The 17,597-nt window shown below is 39.7% G+C and overlaps 1 protein-coding gene across 3 annotated transcripts in view; it reads left to right on the top strand.

Annotated features, from left to right (window-relative positions):
- LOC127689377 (uncharacterized) overlaps positions 1–15,932 on the top strand; it is a 175,510-nt gene extending 159,578 nt beyond the window's left edge. For all 3 annotated transcript variants that reach the window (XM_052189013.1, XM_052189011.1, XM_052189012.1), the window contains 10 exons: positions 1,716–1,780; positions 2,544–2,568; positions 5,678–5,791; positions 10,542–10,609; positions 11,036–11,060; positions 12,463–12,503; positions 12,917–12,941; positions 13,161–13,232; positions 14,106–14,162; positions 15,808–15,932. In XM_052189013.1, coding sequence (XP_052044973.1) covers positions 1,716–1,780; positions 2,544–2,568; positions 5,678–5,791; positions 10,542–10,609; positions 11,036–11,060; positions 12,463–12,503; positions 12,917–12,941; positions 13,161–13,232; positions 14,106–14,162; positions 15,808–15,911 — 596 coding nt within the window. In that variant the 3' untranslated portion in view covers positions 15,912–15,932. The remainder of the gene's footprint in view (positions 1–1,715; positions 1,781–2,543; positions 2,569–5,677; positions 5,792–10,541; positions 10,610–11,035; positions 11,061–12,462; positions 12,504–12,916; positions 12,942–13,160; positions 13,233–14,105; positions 14,163–15,807) is intronic.
- Positions 15,933–17,597: the final 1,665 nt, after the last annotated feature.

Here is a 17,597-nt window from a genome sequence, read left to right as displayed (position 1 = left end):
TAGTCACTCCTTTCAGGCTGTGATACTACAAACATCCAGAGTTTCAGGTTCAGTGAGTAGCACTACATTTTAATTGTGCCCTATCTAAATAATTTTTGCAGTTGTTATTATAGAATCCCATGAAAGAAACAGCATAAAGAAGTAATTAATTTTTCAGTGTAATATAAGCGTATAAACCATGACCATAGGGAAGTTATATAAATGGAAATTTGTGGCAGAGTCACATTACAAATGGTCCAAAGGAGAGGGGGGCTTGTAGATATGCACATCACAAAGAAGTAATGTTATAAAGACCAGAAAACTGCATCTGTATATACAAATAAAAGACATTTAGATTACCAATTTTGCAATATACTTCCATAAAATGTGCTCCACATTTGATGAATTATTACAATTTACCTCTTTTTAGTCACATTTTCCAAGATTGTATCATTCTTTACATTTGAGGAATAATTTAATGGAATACAAACCTTCACTTTTATATAGTTGTGTACAAACTACTGGATGTGCAGATGGTCCCATAGGTAAAAACACTTGCTGTGCACACTAGTACCTTAGTTCAAATCCCCAGAACACATTTAAAAAGGGGGGATTTCTGTGCACACCTGTAACCCCAGCACAGGCAGGGCAAGATAATGGGGGATTCTAGGTTTTGCTGGATTCTAGTATAGTTCCAGCATCCTCAAGAGACCTTCATTGAAGGAAGGAAGAGGAGGAGTCCTGAAAAAGTAGGATTGTTTTAATTCACACTTTTTTTTCTTAGAGAATTTAATCTGACTGCTTTATATTATTCTATCCTCCATTCTCCCTAGTCCAAATATCCCATGCTCTCCCTTCAAATAAAAGACCTCTTCTATGATATCTATTATTGTTACATGAACACTTAAGTCCATGTATTGTTGCTCTTAAGTTTACATGTTTAGTGCTGCTAATTTGAAATCAAGATATGAGGAGTGTTCACCCCAGAGAAAACTGATTCTCTCCCTCTCTCTTCTCCTCTCCCCCTCTCCCCTCTCCTACTCCCTCTGTCTTCCGCCCTTTTCCTCCCCCTCTCCCCTCTTTCCCTCTCCTCCCCTCTCCCCCTCTCCCCATCTTCCCCTCTTCCACACTCCTCCCTTCTCCCCGTCTCCTCTCCTCTCCTCTCCTCTTTCTCTATAATCATTGTTTGCCTATAGCATTTGATCTCTGGTGGTAGGTCAATAGACACTGGCATGATGCAGGCACTCTTTGAACAACTGTATTGAGATTTCTTGTGTTTATCATCTCTTTCATTTCTAGAAATCACTATCCAGCAGCATATGTCCTGTCCCTCCATCTCGTATAACCTTTCCACTAATCTTCCAAAATGTTCCCTGAGCATTTTGACATGTAGGGGTTATGTTGAGATCCCAAAGTTTGTCCTCTAACTTCCCCATGTGCCTGCGAATGTAATACATGTGAAGACTTGTATTTCCTCTTATACATCAAAGACAGATTATTTATGCTCTGGGTTACTACTCTCTGGAAATGTAGCAGCTCTGTTACTCCTATGTCTCTTTGTCTTTCTTTGCTTTAATTTAGCTTCAAGGGAAAGCAGTTCAGCAGCAGCCCAGCCATCATGTTCATTAGGTCTAGTCACATGTGTTAAGTTCTTGTACTTTTATCTACACCAGGCAAAGATGCTGCAAAAGTCATAAAGAGTACCCTGAGCTAACTGTCAGTGTCTTTTCCCCTAGTCTTACCAGAGAATTCTGCCTCATCTTCAGTAGTTGAAGAAAAGACATCAGAGTCTATGACGAAGGTAAGAAGGCCTTTCTTTTCTTTAAGATAGAAAAGTTCCCTTGGTGATCTTATGTTTCTTTCTGTCAAATTCCCATTAGAACAACAAAACTGAACAGTGACATTGTGGGTATTTGAGATTTAGCTTAGGGAAGAGGAAGAAATAAAATTTTATGAGCATGTCCCTGACTGAATAGAGTATAAATCTTCTAGTGTCAGGTAACAGAGTTTGTGTTCAGAAACCTTTTTATCTGAATAAACATGTCCCTCACTAGTTAAATGGTATGTAATATTTATTCAAAAGTTAAGAGGCACATCATCTATAAAAATGTATGTTTTTCCTGAAGGTTTGTCTCCTACTTGTTTCTTGAGTCTGTCATCTAGATTGAGTTTGAGTTGTTCCCCAAAATTATGTAGTGGGAGGCTTCATGCTTTGAATATATGAATATTGAGGCTATAATACATTTACATCATGGGCATCATGCAAATAATTGGAGCCCCCATAGAGGGATTAATTTCACAAAACAGGTTATTAAGTTGGTCTGCCACACAAAGGTGCTCTGATCTTACCTTGAGTCAACATAAATGTGCAACATATTAGTTTTGGCCACAAAGTGCCTAGCTAGGGTTTTCCATGACATCATATAAAGTATTATAAAAGTTTTTTTCATGTCTTTTTCCTATTCTACTTTACACCCTGCTGTGTCACAGGGTTACCAAGGAACTATGCAGACACAACTCAGCATGACTTGAACCTCAAAGTATTTTCTTTCCTTTAAATATAGGTTGAGCCCAGACGATTCAAAAACTGTATGTATTATGGAATTTCTTTCTCAACATACATTTTAGATAAGAATTGTGTAAATACTAATTGTTTTTTGTCTGGTACACTAATGTGACCTAAGATTTCTATTGGGAGTAAAACATGGGTGTTTAAAGGGGGAAAAGTAATATCCTAAGTACCCAGGCATGGCTCTGTGTCTACAATAACTGCATTCAACTCTAATGCCTTTAGTTCAGGGGAATTTTGTGCATCAAGCCATGACTACATAGTTCCCCCCCCAAGACAGTTATCCCCATTACACAATCTACTTTCCAGTCACAAAATTATCAATTCAAAAAGGATGATACATATTTTATCTACCAAAAAATGTGTTTTAACCTCACCATACCGATATGTGATACATTTATTTCTTTGTGTAGTTCTCAGGAGATTCATAACACAAAGTGTAGAGATAGGTCATCTGCCTCTATAGCCATTGAGCACAAGAAAAACTTTTTACTTCATTAAGGGCTCAGCAATCCCTGTGAGAGTGTTCCAGCTTCCTAGCATCTGTGTGCAGTAACCCAACCTAGTGGATCCCATACACTGACAAACACCAACAGTCAGCAGAAGCCTGGCCTGTGCTCTTTATCTCCAAGACATTTACACATATGGAAGAAAGAAAAGTCCACATGCTTGATTAGATTTAGAGAGTTTGACTATAGGAAGACACTGCATTAAAAAAGTAGGTTGAGTGTGTTTGATAAGTGGACTTAGAATAGAAATGGCTCATTACAGTTAGAACTGGTGAAAAGGCTTAACAGATTAGACAACATCAACATGATCCCAAAGATTGACATTATGGGCAATTTATGGACAATGTCTACTAAGAGCTTCAGTCAGCCCTTGATTATTGACAGGTGCTTTATTATTCTTTTTGACTTAGAGAGAGAGTGAGAGAGAGTAAGAGAGAGAGAGAGAGAGAGAGAGAGAGAGAGAGAGAGAGAGAGAGAGAGATCTTTAAATGTGATCTTAAATTTAAGTTCCACTATTACTTCTATCCCTGGTGGTCAGTCTTCCTACTGTCTGCTGGTGAGTATGAGCAGTCAGTGTAACAATATAGGCAGCTATGAGTTATATAGACAGAGTTTGGCTGGGATGCTCTGTGTGTTAAAGTGCCTTCGCAGTCAGGCCTTTGACATGAAAAGGGTTTGTCACATAGAGCTAATATCGCAGGATGTATATTCCAGTGGGTTTATTGCATTCCTAGCATGTAAGAGGTCCTAGTTTTGATGCCACTGACTACAATATTCACCCATGTGGGCACATTTGTGTGAACCCAGTTCTCCCGAACTAGAGTGAAGAGAATCAGAAATTCAAAGCCATCTGCTTTTTTGTTTGTTTGTTTGTTTGTTTGTTTGCATAAGCACTTTAAGCCTAATCTTGGATTAGAGGTATTCTGGAAATATCAAAAAGCACATATAGGGTGTGGCAAAAAATGTGGTATATATACACAATGGAGTACTATTCAGCCATTAGAAACAATGAATTCATGAAATTCTTAGGCAAATGGATGGAGCTGGAGAACATCATACTAAGTGAGGTAACCCAGACTCAAAAGATGAATCATGGTATGCACTCACTAATAAGTGGATATTAACCTAGAAAACTGGAATACCCAAAACATAATCCACACATCAAATGAGGTACAAGAAGAACGGAGGAGTGGCCCCTTGTTCTGGAAAGACTCAGTGAAGCAGTATAGAACAAAATCAGAACAGGGAAGTGGGAAGGGTTGGGTGGGAAAACAAGGGGAGGGAAGGGGACTGATGGGACTTTCGGGGAGTGGGGGTCCAGAAAAGGGGAAATCTTTTGAAATGTAAATAAATATATCAATAAATTTAAAAAAATGTAAAAAAAATAAAATAAAAAGCACATATAGGGTGTGGCCTTGAGGCAAATGCCCTCTGGAAGAGGAGGTTTTAGAAACTGGTGTTTGATGAATCAGAGTAGAGCAGGTATTGCATAAACTTAGTGTACCAGTTAATGTCCCACACTGCCCTTCCAGCTGCACTTTATCTGGGTTGTCCAGAGTTGCTGAGGATGTTTTTTGGTCTAAAAAGCCACATGCATACATACCATCAAAATGCCAGACCCCTTTTTTTGCCTGGTCATGTTGAAGAAATCAAGGTTTAGCCAATATAAGAGAAGTTTTGTTTTTCCTAAATCTTCTTATGTGATAACTTGATTTTAAAGTATTTGGAGTCTAAGTACTTCTGAGAAATATACAGGAATCTATAATCCCTGGTGATCCAAATCATTCACTGGTAGGCAGGTGACAGGTTGAAGATGCAGAAGGAAGGCCAGGGATCTCTACTCCTTTTGGATCAAATTCCAATTTTGAGTCAGGGATTAAAAGATAGAAACCCTCTCTCTGAGGCTGCTTCCATCAGAATTTGGTCACAATGAAAAGAATATAAACAATATGGTAGCCGAAGGTGGGAAATAGGAGGTCATATAATATTCTCTATTTCCCTGCTCCTCTAAGGCACTGGCATATGTTCTCCATGACGTGTAAATAAAATAAAATAAAAAATGAAAACTCAACACCAATCATGCTCTCTGTCCTGCATCCAGTGGAGTGCTCACTCTGAATTCAGTCACCAGGGTCTAGGTGAATTCCTATGGTATTTAACACACATCATTTCTGATAAACATCTGGCATTCAACAAAGAGCATTTCTGCTGTACATGTGCTTTCCCTTATGGTTTAGCACCTTTTAAACCTGAAAGTCTCCTGGGAAGTCCTTCTGAAACTTACATTGTTTGAGAGAAAGCATGAGGAAAAGAGGAATTGTATGCACAACATTGTGTTTCTCAGAAGGCTCTGGATCCCATCTGGTACCTGCCCATATAACAAACTCAAGTCCTGCTGCTCCTCTTATATTGTCATAGGCACACAAAGGTGCACATTGCCTGAGGTGTCTGTTTAATGCTTAATCACAAAATATGGTGACCTTCCTGAAGCACCATTCTGACTCTGATGATTAACTGGAAATGGGAAATGAGATCATTTTTACAAACACAAGCATGATTAATTTTCTGTTTTGCTCCCATAAAGCTAACATAACTCTCCCTATTGTGAATGTATTTCCAGTTTTTTCTATCTTGGAAAGATTTTACAAGAAGGACCCAGGTCCCTCCCAGACTCCGGAGGAACCTCCAGTTCTTGAAACTACTTCCAAAGAAATAGGAAAACCAAGAAAAAAAGGTACTGTAAATACTGAGGATGTACTTCAGTTATCTGTAGAAGTCTATTATCTTGTGTACATTTATAAAAATGTAAAAAGATTTAGCATATTTTTAATAAGTGAAAAATGCTAATGTATCTATCTCATCAATAGAAATAACAACACTAAAATGTGCAAGTGTACTTAAAAGTCACTTTGGCTGTCCTTGGATAACATGAACTAGAGGAACGCTGAAGCCCATGTTGGATGAGCCAGTGTGGTTTCACCTGATGTAGGCAGGTCTAGGGGAGCCACGTTCTATACTAAGTACATCACCTGTGGTGATATATATGGATCAGATCTGTAGACTCTCAAGAGTGCAGGTGAATTATATAAAAATGACCCTTCTTAGTCAGGGTCAGTGGGAGAGGGTCCCAGTAGTGGTCGTGTTACACTCTGTGTTTGGGAATAGGAGAGAGTGGTCAAGAAATCCATAAGGACAAAGAAAAATGGAAAGTTTCTCTGATTTTCCTCTTTCAGAGGCATAAGGATAAGCAGTAGCTGTCCATGGAAATGGTACCTAAATTATCTCCACCCCCTTTATCAAAATACTTTGAAAAGAAAAACAAAACAACTGACTTGACTGGAACCCATGAACCTGTGTGCCTAAATAAACAGTTCCTCTGATAAGCTGATTATCCCAGACATTTTGTCACCATGCTGGATCTCAAGCTAAGCCACACCTCCAGCCCACAAATGGTTTTAAGCTCCCTGCAGCTACAGTCCCATGGTTTACCAGGGTCCCTGGAAGGAACTCTAGGGATAGGGAGCAGGGTGACTAGAGAAACAGGAAGCCAAGACGAACTTCCTGTTCAAGGCTCAAAGTTTAATGCAGGTCTCCAAATATATATAGGCAAGGCAAGACAACTTCCTCCAAAGGCAGAAAACAGGTCTGCAGAACTGGTTCTGCTTGCTCTGCAGGAGGCTGGAGGCTGGTGGCAGCTAGTGTCCTTGGAGAACAATGGGCTTCACCTTGGTGAGAGCTCTTCACCATAGGTGGTAAGCAGTGGCTAGCAGAGTTTTGAAACTCCTGCTCAGAAATGCTGGTGAGAGGGCACAATGGTTCTTTTTTATAATTTTATTTAAAAATCACCAAAAGGGACCAGGCAGTGGTGTTGCCTGCCTTCAATCCCAGCACTTGGGGGGGTGGGGGGGGAGAGTCATGTAGATTTCTAAGTTCAGTGCTAGCTTGGTCTACAGAGTGAGTACCAGGACAGCTAGGGCTCCACAGAGAAACTCTGACTCAAAAACATGAAAACAAAAACAAACAAACAAATCACCAAAGGGTATGTAATGAAATATCTCCCATATCTCCCTTACTAATCCTTTTAGTCTGGATCACAGTAGAATTAGACACTATTACTAAGATTTGTAATGTGTTGCTCAACACTTTTAAAGTGTATTCAAGGAAATAAAGGTATCAATTCTCACTCACCATGTTATTACACAAAGGAGCTCACAAAGGGACATGGCATAGACAGCTGTTCTCTGCCTTTTATTTTTCACCTCACAGTAAATCTCAGAGACCTCTTCTTAAAAAAAAAGAAAAGAAAAGAACAACACAACTAATCCAGCGAACTTAAAAGTATACTGCATGTCCCAGAAATACTATAGCATCCAGAATCATGTTTATTATAAATAAAGTGGCTAATGATTCATTTTGTAATTCTATAAAATGCATGAAGAATATTAAAAATCAAATTATTTTTCCATTTACACACACCCTGGATATGTGCTGTTTGACATTAGAAATGCATGACATCATCATGCTGTATGCAGATAATGTCTTGAAAGAAGAACATTTGATATGCAAGTGATAGGACCTGAGTCTGAATCAATAGGACACTCATAGAAAGACCAGATATATATGTGTGTGCTTATAACCGTAGCACTATCTGTGGTAGGGACGAGAACACAGCTCTGACTTAGTGTTTTCCACCTATCTAGAGCTTCAGTGAGAGACCCTGCTGAAGGGAAGAAATCAGAGAAGTGACCAATGTAGCAGAATAGTGGATGCTCTCCTGTGGCCTCCATGAACATGGCACAGGCAGGTCCTCACACAGGCATGGATACACCACAAGCTATTGAGCAAACTTACATGCCACATACACATGCACTCACAGATACGGGGCTTCAAGAATATTTTAGCCTTATGTTTCTTTTGAGTATAAATCCTTTGCTAAATATGTTGGTGTGTATTCACACTGTGAGTACCTGGTACACTCAGAGGTAACAGGACAGGTCAGATCTAAAGTTGCAGGTGAACGTGAGGCCACCATCTAGATTCTTGGAATCAAAACCAGCTTCCCTGCAAAAGCAACAATTGTTCATATCCTCTGAGCCATCTCTTCAGCTCTTAGCACTCATTTGGTTGCTTATATGGCTAACCATGGCTTCTGAGATATTCTATTCCCTGTAGAGCAACTCCAAATTATGCTCTTTTGTATGAACATTTGTGTGTTCATGTAAACATATATTATTTTTTTTAAAAGAAAATACACTGCTTTATTCTTAGTTTGGGCATGAACAACCTGAACTGTCTGAGCTTGGATGGTGAGAAGAATCACAAAGTGTTAGTCACTTTCTTTTGCTGTGAAAAGCTAGGAGGAAGGACTTATTTTCCCTTGCTCTCTCAGAGGCTCAGTATGTAGAGTCACTTGGTTTCTGTTGATTCTAGGGTTGCTTGTGGTGAGACCAAGTGTCATGTCAGGGGCTGTATGATAGAGCAGAGATGCTCAGCTGCTGGCAGACAGGAGACTGAGTAGACATGTCCCCCGTGAGGTACTTCTTCCAAGTGTGGTCCAAATTCCACCTGGCATAGTTTGCACCCTCATGCACTCTTCTCTCCATAGCTTATCCAGCTCCAGCAGTCCATTTCCTATCCACGTCATAGCACCCAGCCTGCCAAGATGTTTTTTGTATCTTTTCATAGCATAATACCTTCCTATGGGTTAAGTGATACAGAGTGGTGCTTGACAACAAAGAAAAATTATCATTATTCTAAAAAGTTTTCTATCAGAGTTATTGAAGGCCAATGGAATTAGAACAGGCTCATGTGATCTAGATAAAATCAACCAGGTCCTTTGTGATATAATTGTCCATATTCTATAACAGATAACAGTTTACCTTTTTACAAATCCTTGGGGCTATCCCTCCTCTGTCCTACCTGACCATTCCTCTTCCTCTCAGACCTTCCTTCCAGGTATCCCTCCATATCACCTACCCCCTTGAAACTCTTTCTAGCAATTAATTCTCCCTTTTCATGCTCCTAGACTTTACAGGTTCTCCAAATTAAACACACAAATGTTAAGTTTCACACTAAAATGATGGGTGTTATGATAATTTCCTTTTAAAGCTATCATTTAAAAAAGTGGAGCTTTATTAGCACATTTCTGCATATGGCCATATTTTCCTATTTTCAAATATATCATATGGTTTTTCTTAACCAGACATTGCTATAAAATGAATTTGAAATTCTACTTTGAAATAAATTGTTGTTTTAAATCTTACTTTTTAAAAGACTTTCTGAATGGATTTTTTAGTACAATTATTGTCTTTCATGCAGTGTGTCCAGGGTTTTCTGTGTAATAGTGTGCTAAGGATTGGAATAAGTTTAACTGTATAGAACCAACAGTTATCCTAGTTTTGTTCTAGGACTCTGTTGCTCTGTTGGAAGGTAGCTTCAACACACCAGAGGATATAGAATTCTAAGCTCTATGTTCCTATATGAACAGAGCTTCAATGTCAATGGGAAAGATATACATGTCTTCATGTGTTGGTTGTACTCAGAACACTCTGTGTGTGTGTGTGTGCCTGTGTGTACATTGCCCTCCATGAATGTGGGTTTTAGATTGTCAAAATAATGTGGGAAGTGTATAGATCATCTATCTCTACAATATTCACTTCATTGTGATTTTATTCTGTGGAATGTTTGCTACCGGGGAAACCACCAAAAAACATGGTCAGTCCATGCTTTCAGCAGCAGATTACTTGGACAAATTTTTTTCTCATCCAAGGACAGAAATTATATAGATCTATTGGTCCATTCAAAAAGTAATGTCTGCTCCAGAGAAAAGCTATGCAGTAACCCCGCCTTGGTCCTGGTCCAACACAACAATTTCTAAGGTTGTCCTTTCCCTGATATATGATTGTCCCTTTGTAGTCCATGCACTAAACTGGGGAGTGGAGCATGACACCACTGGAGGTTAAATGCCACATAGTTCATTGTACTTGAATAATCACCTTCTCGGTTACTGTGAGCCTCACTTGGTTTCTAGCATTCTAGGGTACCCAGATGTACTGCAGAGGGGGGACATTTTCATAGTCTTTATTTCTCATGTTCAGTGCTGCCACTCTATAAAGCATATTCCATTGGCTACACTGGATGATCTATTCCTTGAGAGATTATCCTTAAGAGTTTGTACTAGATGCAACCTAGCATAAGTTTAAACTCATATTGGTTGTTGGTCTTAGAAGACCAACTCTCTGGTCTTCAAGTGAGTAAGAGACTTGAAACATTGGAAGTCTGTCCTGCTGTCAGCATCGTGCAAGTGTTCCATTTTCCTTCTCTTCCTTTCTCCTCACTGACTTGGTGATTTCACAGAGGATGCTCCCATAGCCACACAATCGTGCCTTTAGAGCACAGACATCTTGTTGTATAAGTCAAGCAGTGTTCTCTAAGGAAGCCTTGTTCCACAGGACCAGTGATTAACAGTCACTCTGTCTTCCTAGGTACTGAGAATGTCCCAGACATTAAACAGATATTTTGTAGAGATGAAGAGTTTGAACCTCATGATGAGGTAAGGTGACTTTTTTAGCCAAAATAGAAATGTTACTGTCTGAATTTCCTATTTCATGGTAGCATTGTTATGCATACTATGCTCTGTTTTCTGGAATGGTAGAACAGTCCCTTAACAATGAAGGCCTTATAGGAAGAGCTTTTGTGAATGGCACAGTGAGGTAAAGGATAGATGCTAGACCCATCCCTCCTATAAATGATGTTCTTCCTTGAATTAACTACCTTGTAGTTGATGACTGAATGGGAGTTAAAGATGCATCATTCATGAAAAAAATTGTCAGTTTGTCACAGATATATCTTATCATTTTTGCCATCTATTAATGTTAACAGTACCATGCCTTTTCAGTACCAAGGAAGAGAAATAAAGACATGTGCTTTCAAGTCACATGGAGTTACCCTCATTATGTCTTTGTTTCTGTCATTTCAGGGGTCCTGGGAAGAATATAAAAGCTGTAAGTATTGTTTAACTCATTAGTGAGAAAAAATGTAAATGCTGAGTTAGGTTTGGCATCTCTCACTGGCTTCTCTTTGACAGGCCAACCAACTTGTTTCTGGAAACAAGCCAACCTGTTTTTTGTTTTTGTTTTTTTTAAAAATTCTTCTAGATCTACTTTTATAGTCAAGTTTTTGCCTAGGTTTCTGTGAGTCTGTGTACACAAAGAATGCTGGTGTTTTTGTGCTTCAATATCTTGGGATTTTGAGTGTATATGACTGTGTGTGGTGGTGTGGTTTATGGGAGACAGTTCATATTCTCATATATGTTTTAATTGAAATTTATACTTTATTATCTAATTGGCCTCCATGGCATTTGTGCCTGGATAATGTTATCATCCTTGCTTCAGAAAGCAACCTATGAATCCCTGGTTCCCAAATTGTATGCAGAAAGAAAGTGAAAACATGAATCCATTCATGTCATGCAATGCTTCCTTGGTTGATCCTTAAATTCACTGAAGAAAACCTGGAAACATTAACATCAGGGCTGAGAGTGCAGCACGTAGTTCAGAGATGCTGCCCATCCATGAGGTGTCTGTTGTACACTTACCTACATAAGTAAATTAAGATGTCACCACGGATGCTTGAAGGCATTCATGTGAAAAGTCCGAAGACTCCCCGCTGTAGCTGGTCATTTTACATAGTCCTTTGGAGTTAAAGCAATCATGAAGGACCCTCGGGTGGATCTATCAGTAGGTTTAGGACTCATGTCTTAGAAGCTGACCTGAAACATAAAAATAATATTACAGAAGTGTTATAGTACACTTGATAATAGCACAGGGAGAAATAAGATTTTCTAAACTTGCTTGCCAATCACCAAGGAAAGATTTTGTTGAACAATCCTGTGCAATTCTGAAAAACACCTGTTGGTAACACAAATCTAGTGTTAACAATTTACACATACTGAACTTTAAAACCTTTTATTTGTTTAAGTTAAATCATATAATATTTCTTTTTCTCTTTCTGACAATTCCCATGCCCCCTACCTTGTTCTTTCTCTCAAAGAGATGTCTTCTGAGCACCATTCATGTGTGTGTGTGTTTGTGTGTGTGTGTGTGTGTCCTGTTTGGTTTTAAAACACCAACTAATCAGCTCTGAAAACTTATACATATTGATAACACACAGTGTGGATCCTCTGGATTTATTTTGTATGTTTAAAGGGGTTTTACTTAAAAACAAGGATCCCAGGTATCATTTTGTTCTAGATTTCCCCCTTTCTTGAGCACTTTCTTTTACACTAGAGAATGAGTTCAAAGCAGTCCAAGCTATCTTCATATATTCATGTGCACATTGAAAATGTTCCCCGAGACTTTTATAATTGTCAGTTATTAACAACCTGACAGCTACTCTGTTTTATCCTAGATTTCCCGGGTGGTGTCCGTGTGTCAGAATCCAGACATACCGTAAGAATACCTTTGCTTGTCTTCATAGAAATGCAGGTCTAATTGTATTCCATTTAGTGCTACTTTTTGAAAAAATGGTTTTCTCTGTGGAATTTAGAGAATTGTTTGTTTATTTGTCTGTGTTACCAGTGGGTCTCCTGCTCTATGGTGTTATTGATATCACCATATTCATGAAAATTGAACCATACAAGTGGTTCCCTCAAAAATGACATTCCCTGCTCTATTAAGGATTGTGTACCTGCAATTTCAGGAAAGTCCCCTGTGGGAAAGACTCTTTCAGTCTTTACCAGTGTCATTTTCAGCACCATAGGGCATAAATCTATTGCTCCCTAAATCTTCCAGAGAAAGCCAGATAGTGATGACATATATGATATGGGCCAATTGTGACAATGCTTTCTTTTTTAAAATTGCAGATGACTTCCACCATGGTAGGGAGTTGTAAGTATCTGAAATCCTTCCCCTGTTCAGAATATACCTTAGTGCTTCATTTCTGAGAAACCTCTCTCCAGGTTCCTGTTGGGAAGAAGGACTGAAGGTTAAATGAGAGAAAATGATTCTGCCATAGAGGCTTCATTGAAAATCCCAAGAAGAACTGGGGTTAATTTCATGTGAGCCTGTGTGGATTCATGTGGCACACTCTGTTCTGGTTTTTTTCAGATACAGCACAGGCAGGAGACACAGATGTTGAAGAACAACATCAAGATCTTGATAGTAAAGAATCGTTTCCTGGTAAGTAATGGCACACCCTGTGGAGAGCAACAGGAAAGGACTCAAGAAGAAATGGGTTGTACATTCTGCTTGCCAGGCTGAAGCAATGGGAAAGGCATCAATGAAATGTAGATTTGTTTGATTCACCTTCCAGCCATCATGATAAATCATAGAAGCAAAGCACAACAAACCCTGCTGGCAGTTAAAGATGAACCAGGGGAGCAGGGGAAATGGCGTTTTAATCAAGAGCATTGACTGCTCTACCAGAGGACTGAGATTCTAATCTCAGCACCCCATATTGCTGCTCACAGCCATCTGTAACTCCAGTTCCAGGGTATCCGATGCCCTCCTCTGGTCTTGGTTGGCACTGCATGCATGTGTTACCCAGGCATTCATATGCAGGCAATACAGCTGAAATAAACTTAAAAATGAAAGCATTCCTCCTGCCTCCGTCACTGCCAAAGTCCCAAGCCTTTGATTGTAATTAATAGATCGCCTTGTGCATTGCTTGCCTGACATCTGGCATTCACTTCTGACTGCTGGTTTGTGCTAGAACTATCAGTGGACTACAGCTCTCTATAGTCACTGATATGAACCTGAGTACAAAGGTCATGAAGTGTGAGGCCAATAATGCAGAAAAAGGAAATCCTCTTCTGGCTGGTCCTGTGGGATTTATCACAGCACCTCCATGGCCCTCTCTCAACCGCTAAGTCTCTCTATAAAGGGCACTCTGTGGGTGGATGGCAGAGAGAGTGGTCTGGCCTCACTGCAGCACCTTCTGTAACAGTAGAGTCAAGGAGCCAGTAGAAGGCTGAGGCTAATCTGGTGTGAGCCAACGTGGCTATATCTTCTGTAGGCAGAAGTTAGTGAGCCACTCTGTTTCTGTTCTTGTAGATGTGATGGAAGTTCAACAATGGGAACAAAGAAAAGTGTCAAGTACTTTATCTCCTGGTAGGTAACTGCATTCTCTGTCTATACTGTCATATGGGGAAGGTGTCAGTAGGGAGAAGGAAAGAGGGAAGGATGTATGTGAGCTCATTACCAGCCTGTGCTCTTCACACTAGACTGACCTGTGGGTCAATGGATCAAAGAACACATTGACACCTATATTGGAACCTCTGGCCTAGTATTTGACGGTGAATCCAGAACCCTGGTCCAGCTCTGATTTCCTTTTTAAACATTCCTACTTCAGAGGGGGCACATATGTTCCCAGGATTTCAAAGGCATGGCCATTTGTATTTTCTCTCCAGTATCTTTTCTGGCTTTATATTCCTACCTGTGTCTGAACCTCTTTCCTACCTCACATCTCCTTGTGTTGTCCTCCTGTGTGTCACAACTTTCCTCAGAGTGCTCTGGGACTTTTGTGTTCTTCATGTTTAGTATATTTCTTACCTGTCTCCTCTCATGTAGAGAAAGAATCAAAAAGAATGAAAGGAGACTATATTCGCCCAAAGTCTTCCGTAAAACTCCTGCAGTGGGGTCAGGATTTTTCTTTATTGAGAAGTCTGTCTTTTTTTCTGTCTGTCTGTCTGTCTGTCTGTCTCTCCTGTATTCTCCTTTGGATGCATTGAATCTGCCTTGTGCAGCCTCAAGGACTCTTCTTTCTGATCAATGCATCTACAGAGATGCAGGCGCCCAGCTCTTTGGCCACATTGTTTGACCCTGATTCAGTCTCTTACCCACAGCCTCTTTCCCAGCCTCTTCCCTATTTCCCGAGTAAACCAGTGACTCTGCACTTTGTGTCCAGTAATCCATAAAACCCTTCTACCTTGTTGCTGATTCTGTTAACTAGGTTACACTGCCAACCTGATGTGACCTATCCATCTAATATGTGGTTCCCTGGATTCATTCCCATTTTGTGTCTCAGTTTATTCAGTTTTCCCCTGCCCTTGAAATTTGGCCTCACTTGAGTCCTGTACAAAGTTCATGGGACAGCCAAAGACCAAATAGGAAGTGTATACAATGGGACATTGCTTAGGTACATGCCCAGTAAGACATAGTTGAGTCTTACCAGGTCATCTGGTTCATGCCTTCCCATGTGGAACAGTGGGGAAGGTTTTTTTTTTTTTTTTTTTTTTTTTTTTTTTTTTTTTTTGCCTCACTGAGGAAAGCAGGGGAGCTGAACAGAGTGGGGAGAGGGATGCTGAGCACAGCACAGTCAGTAGCAAAGCTTTGTTTCCAATGGAAGAGGAGACCCAAGGGGAACATCCAGAAGTTACAGCCAACAAAATAACAATCAATAGAATTTTACCCAGACAATGTTGATATAAGAAAGATAGGCTGTGAGTTTGAAATCACTCACCTAGTATGGTCAATTTGATCCTTGTGAGAAATATCCAAAAGCCAGCCAGTGGTGGTGCATGCCTTTAATCCCTGTACTTGTGGGTCAGAGGCTTGTGGATTTCTGTTTTCAAGGCCAGCCTGGTCTACAGAGTAAGTTCCAGGACAGCCAGTGCTACACAGAGAAACCTGTCTCATAAAACCAAAAAAAAAAAAGGAAAAAAAAAGAAAAAAAGAAAAAAGAAAGAAAGAAAGAAATTTGCACCTAATTCATTTTTCATTTACTATTTTGAACCTGTTTGTATTATATTCCTAGCGGTTGACACACTGTTTGTAAAGACATCAACATCCTCGGACGACAACCACATATCAATAAGAAGGAAAAGAGGAAGAAATGGAGGAGGCGCTAGTACTGATTAAAAGAATGAGTTTGGCAATGTTCCTTCTGTTTCTTTTTTGTTGAATCGTTTGAAGAGTTTTGGCATTAGCTCTTCTTTGAAAATCTAGTGGTTTGAGGAGGGATGATATAGATGGTAAGCAGAGGGAAGGATTGTTGTCGGACTGAGTAGTTCTTGGGATTTGGACAGTAAACATAGAGTAATCACTCCCTTTAAATCTTAGATGTATTTTAGCTGATAATGTGATATTATTTTAATGTTAAGACACTGTAGTTCATCTACCATTGCAGATGGTAGAATCCATGATGCTACTTAGAAAGTATTTTCTAGTCTTGTTCATGGCAGCTCTGTGATCCAGACAGCAAGATGGTTCCCCAGAAGGCAGGGTATCTTTGTATTGAATCTTAGTTTGGTGGATGAAACGAGGAGGAGAGCTTCATAAAATGTTTATAAATGGAGTCCCTTTGGTTTTTATCTATGTCTGAGTATTCCTATGGAGTCCAGAATACAGTATCAAATAGCTGTTGTGATAGGTAATTGTGAACCATCCAATGTGACTACTTAGAACTGAACTCCAAGAGCAGCAAACACACTTAGTTACTAAGCCATCATTTCAGCACCTAGATATCCATCTTGGAGACACACTTGATATTTTGATAGGACCTAGCCACAGATTCAGATAGGTTTAAATGTACTCTCACAGAATATCTCTGACACCATAGAGAAGAGGACAAATGTCTACAAGAGGAAGACATTATCCCAGAGCATCCTGTGTAGTATACCTGAACTCTGGAGGATGACCTTTGGTCAGATTCCTCTGGAAATTTCTCAGAATCCACTGGGTACCTTGGTAGTCTAAGATAGCCAACTTCAATGGTGCTTCTTCAAAGGCTGGGCTTGGTCCCTGGTGTGCAATCCAGATGCCCAGTCTTCAGACAAAGGTAATAAAGGCCATGGCTCTGCCACAGCATTGTGGGAACATGGTTCAGAGCCTCACACATGCAAGGGAAGCATTCTATCCAAGAACCACACCCTCATTCACAAAACCTCTTTGGAAAGTAGTTTTCATTGAAGGAACATAGGCATTTACCCGAAAGATTCAAATTGCATATTTTTATATTTTGAAAATATCTGCTTAGGCAGCAATTTACCAGTTACCATCATAGTCCATAATGGTCAGAACATTTTCAACATATTACAAAAAATGGTAAATATTTTACTTATTTTAAAATGTGATTTTGAGGCTAGAGAGATGGCTCAGTGGTTAAGAGCATTGACTGCTCTTCTGTAGGTCCCAAATTCAAAACCCAGCAACTAAATGGTGGCTCACAACTATCTGTAATGAGATCTGCCGCCCTCTTGGTGTGTCTGAAGACAACTACAGTGTACTTACATATAATAATAAATGAATCTTTTTTAAAAAAACAAAAAACAAAAAAATCTACCTCAGTGAAGCCTGCCTGATGTGGGCATTTCTCCCCTGTAAATGAGTGGTAGTCCTTCACTGAATGAGTGCTACTATCTGAGTTTAGTCAAAGAAGTCACTCCATCAGGGACTGGAAACATTTAAAGTATTTTGAGAAATATCTGTTCTCTCTCTCTCTCTCTCTCTCTCTCTCTCTCTCTCTCTCTCTCTGTGTGTGTGTGTGTGTGTGTGTGTGTGTGTGCACGCGCGCGCGTGTTTTGGTCATATGCATATGACTTGCAT

This window comes from Apodemus sylvaticus, chromosome 7, assembly GCF_947179515.1.
Source record: "Apodemus sylvaticus chromosome 7, mApoSyl1.1, whole genome shotgun sequence".
NCBI lineage: Eukaryota > Metazoa > Chordata > Mammalia > Rodentia > Muridae > Apodemus > Apodemus sylvaticus.
Note: the sequence above shows the minus strand (reverse complement) of the source record. Positions and strands in the feature narration are given on the sequence as shown.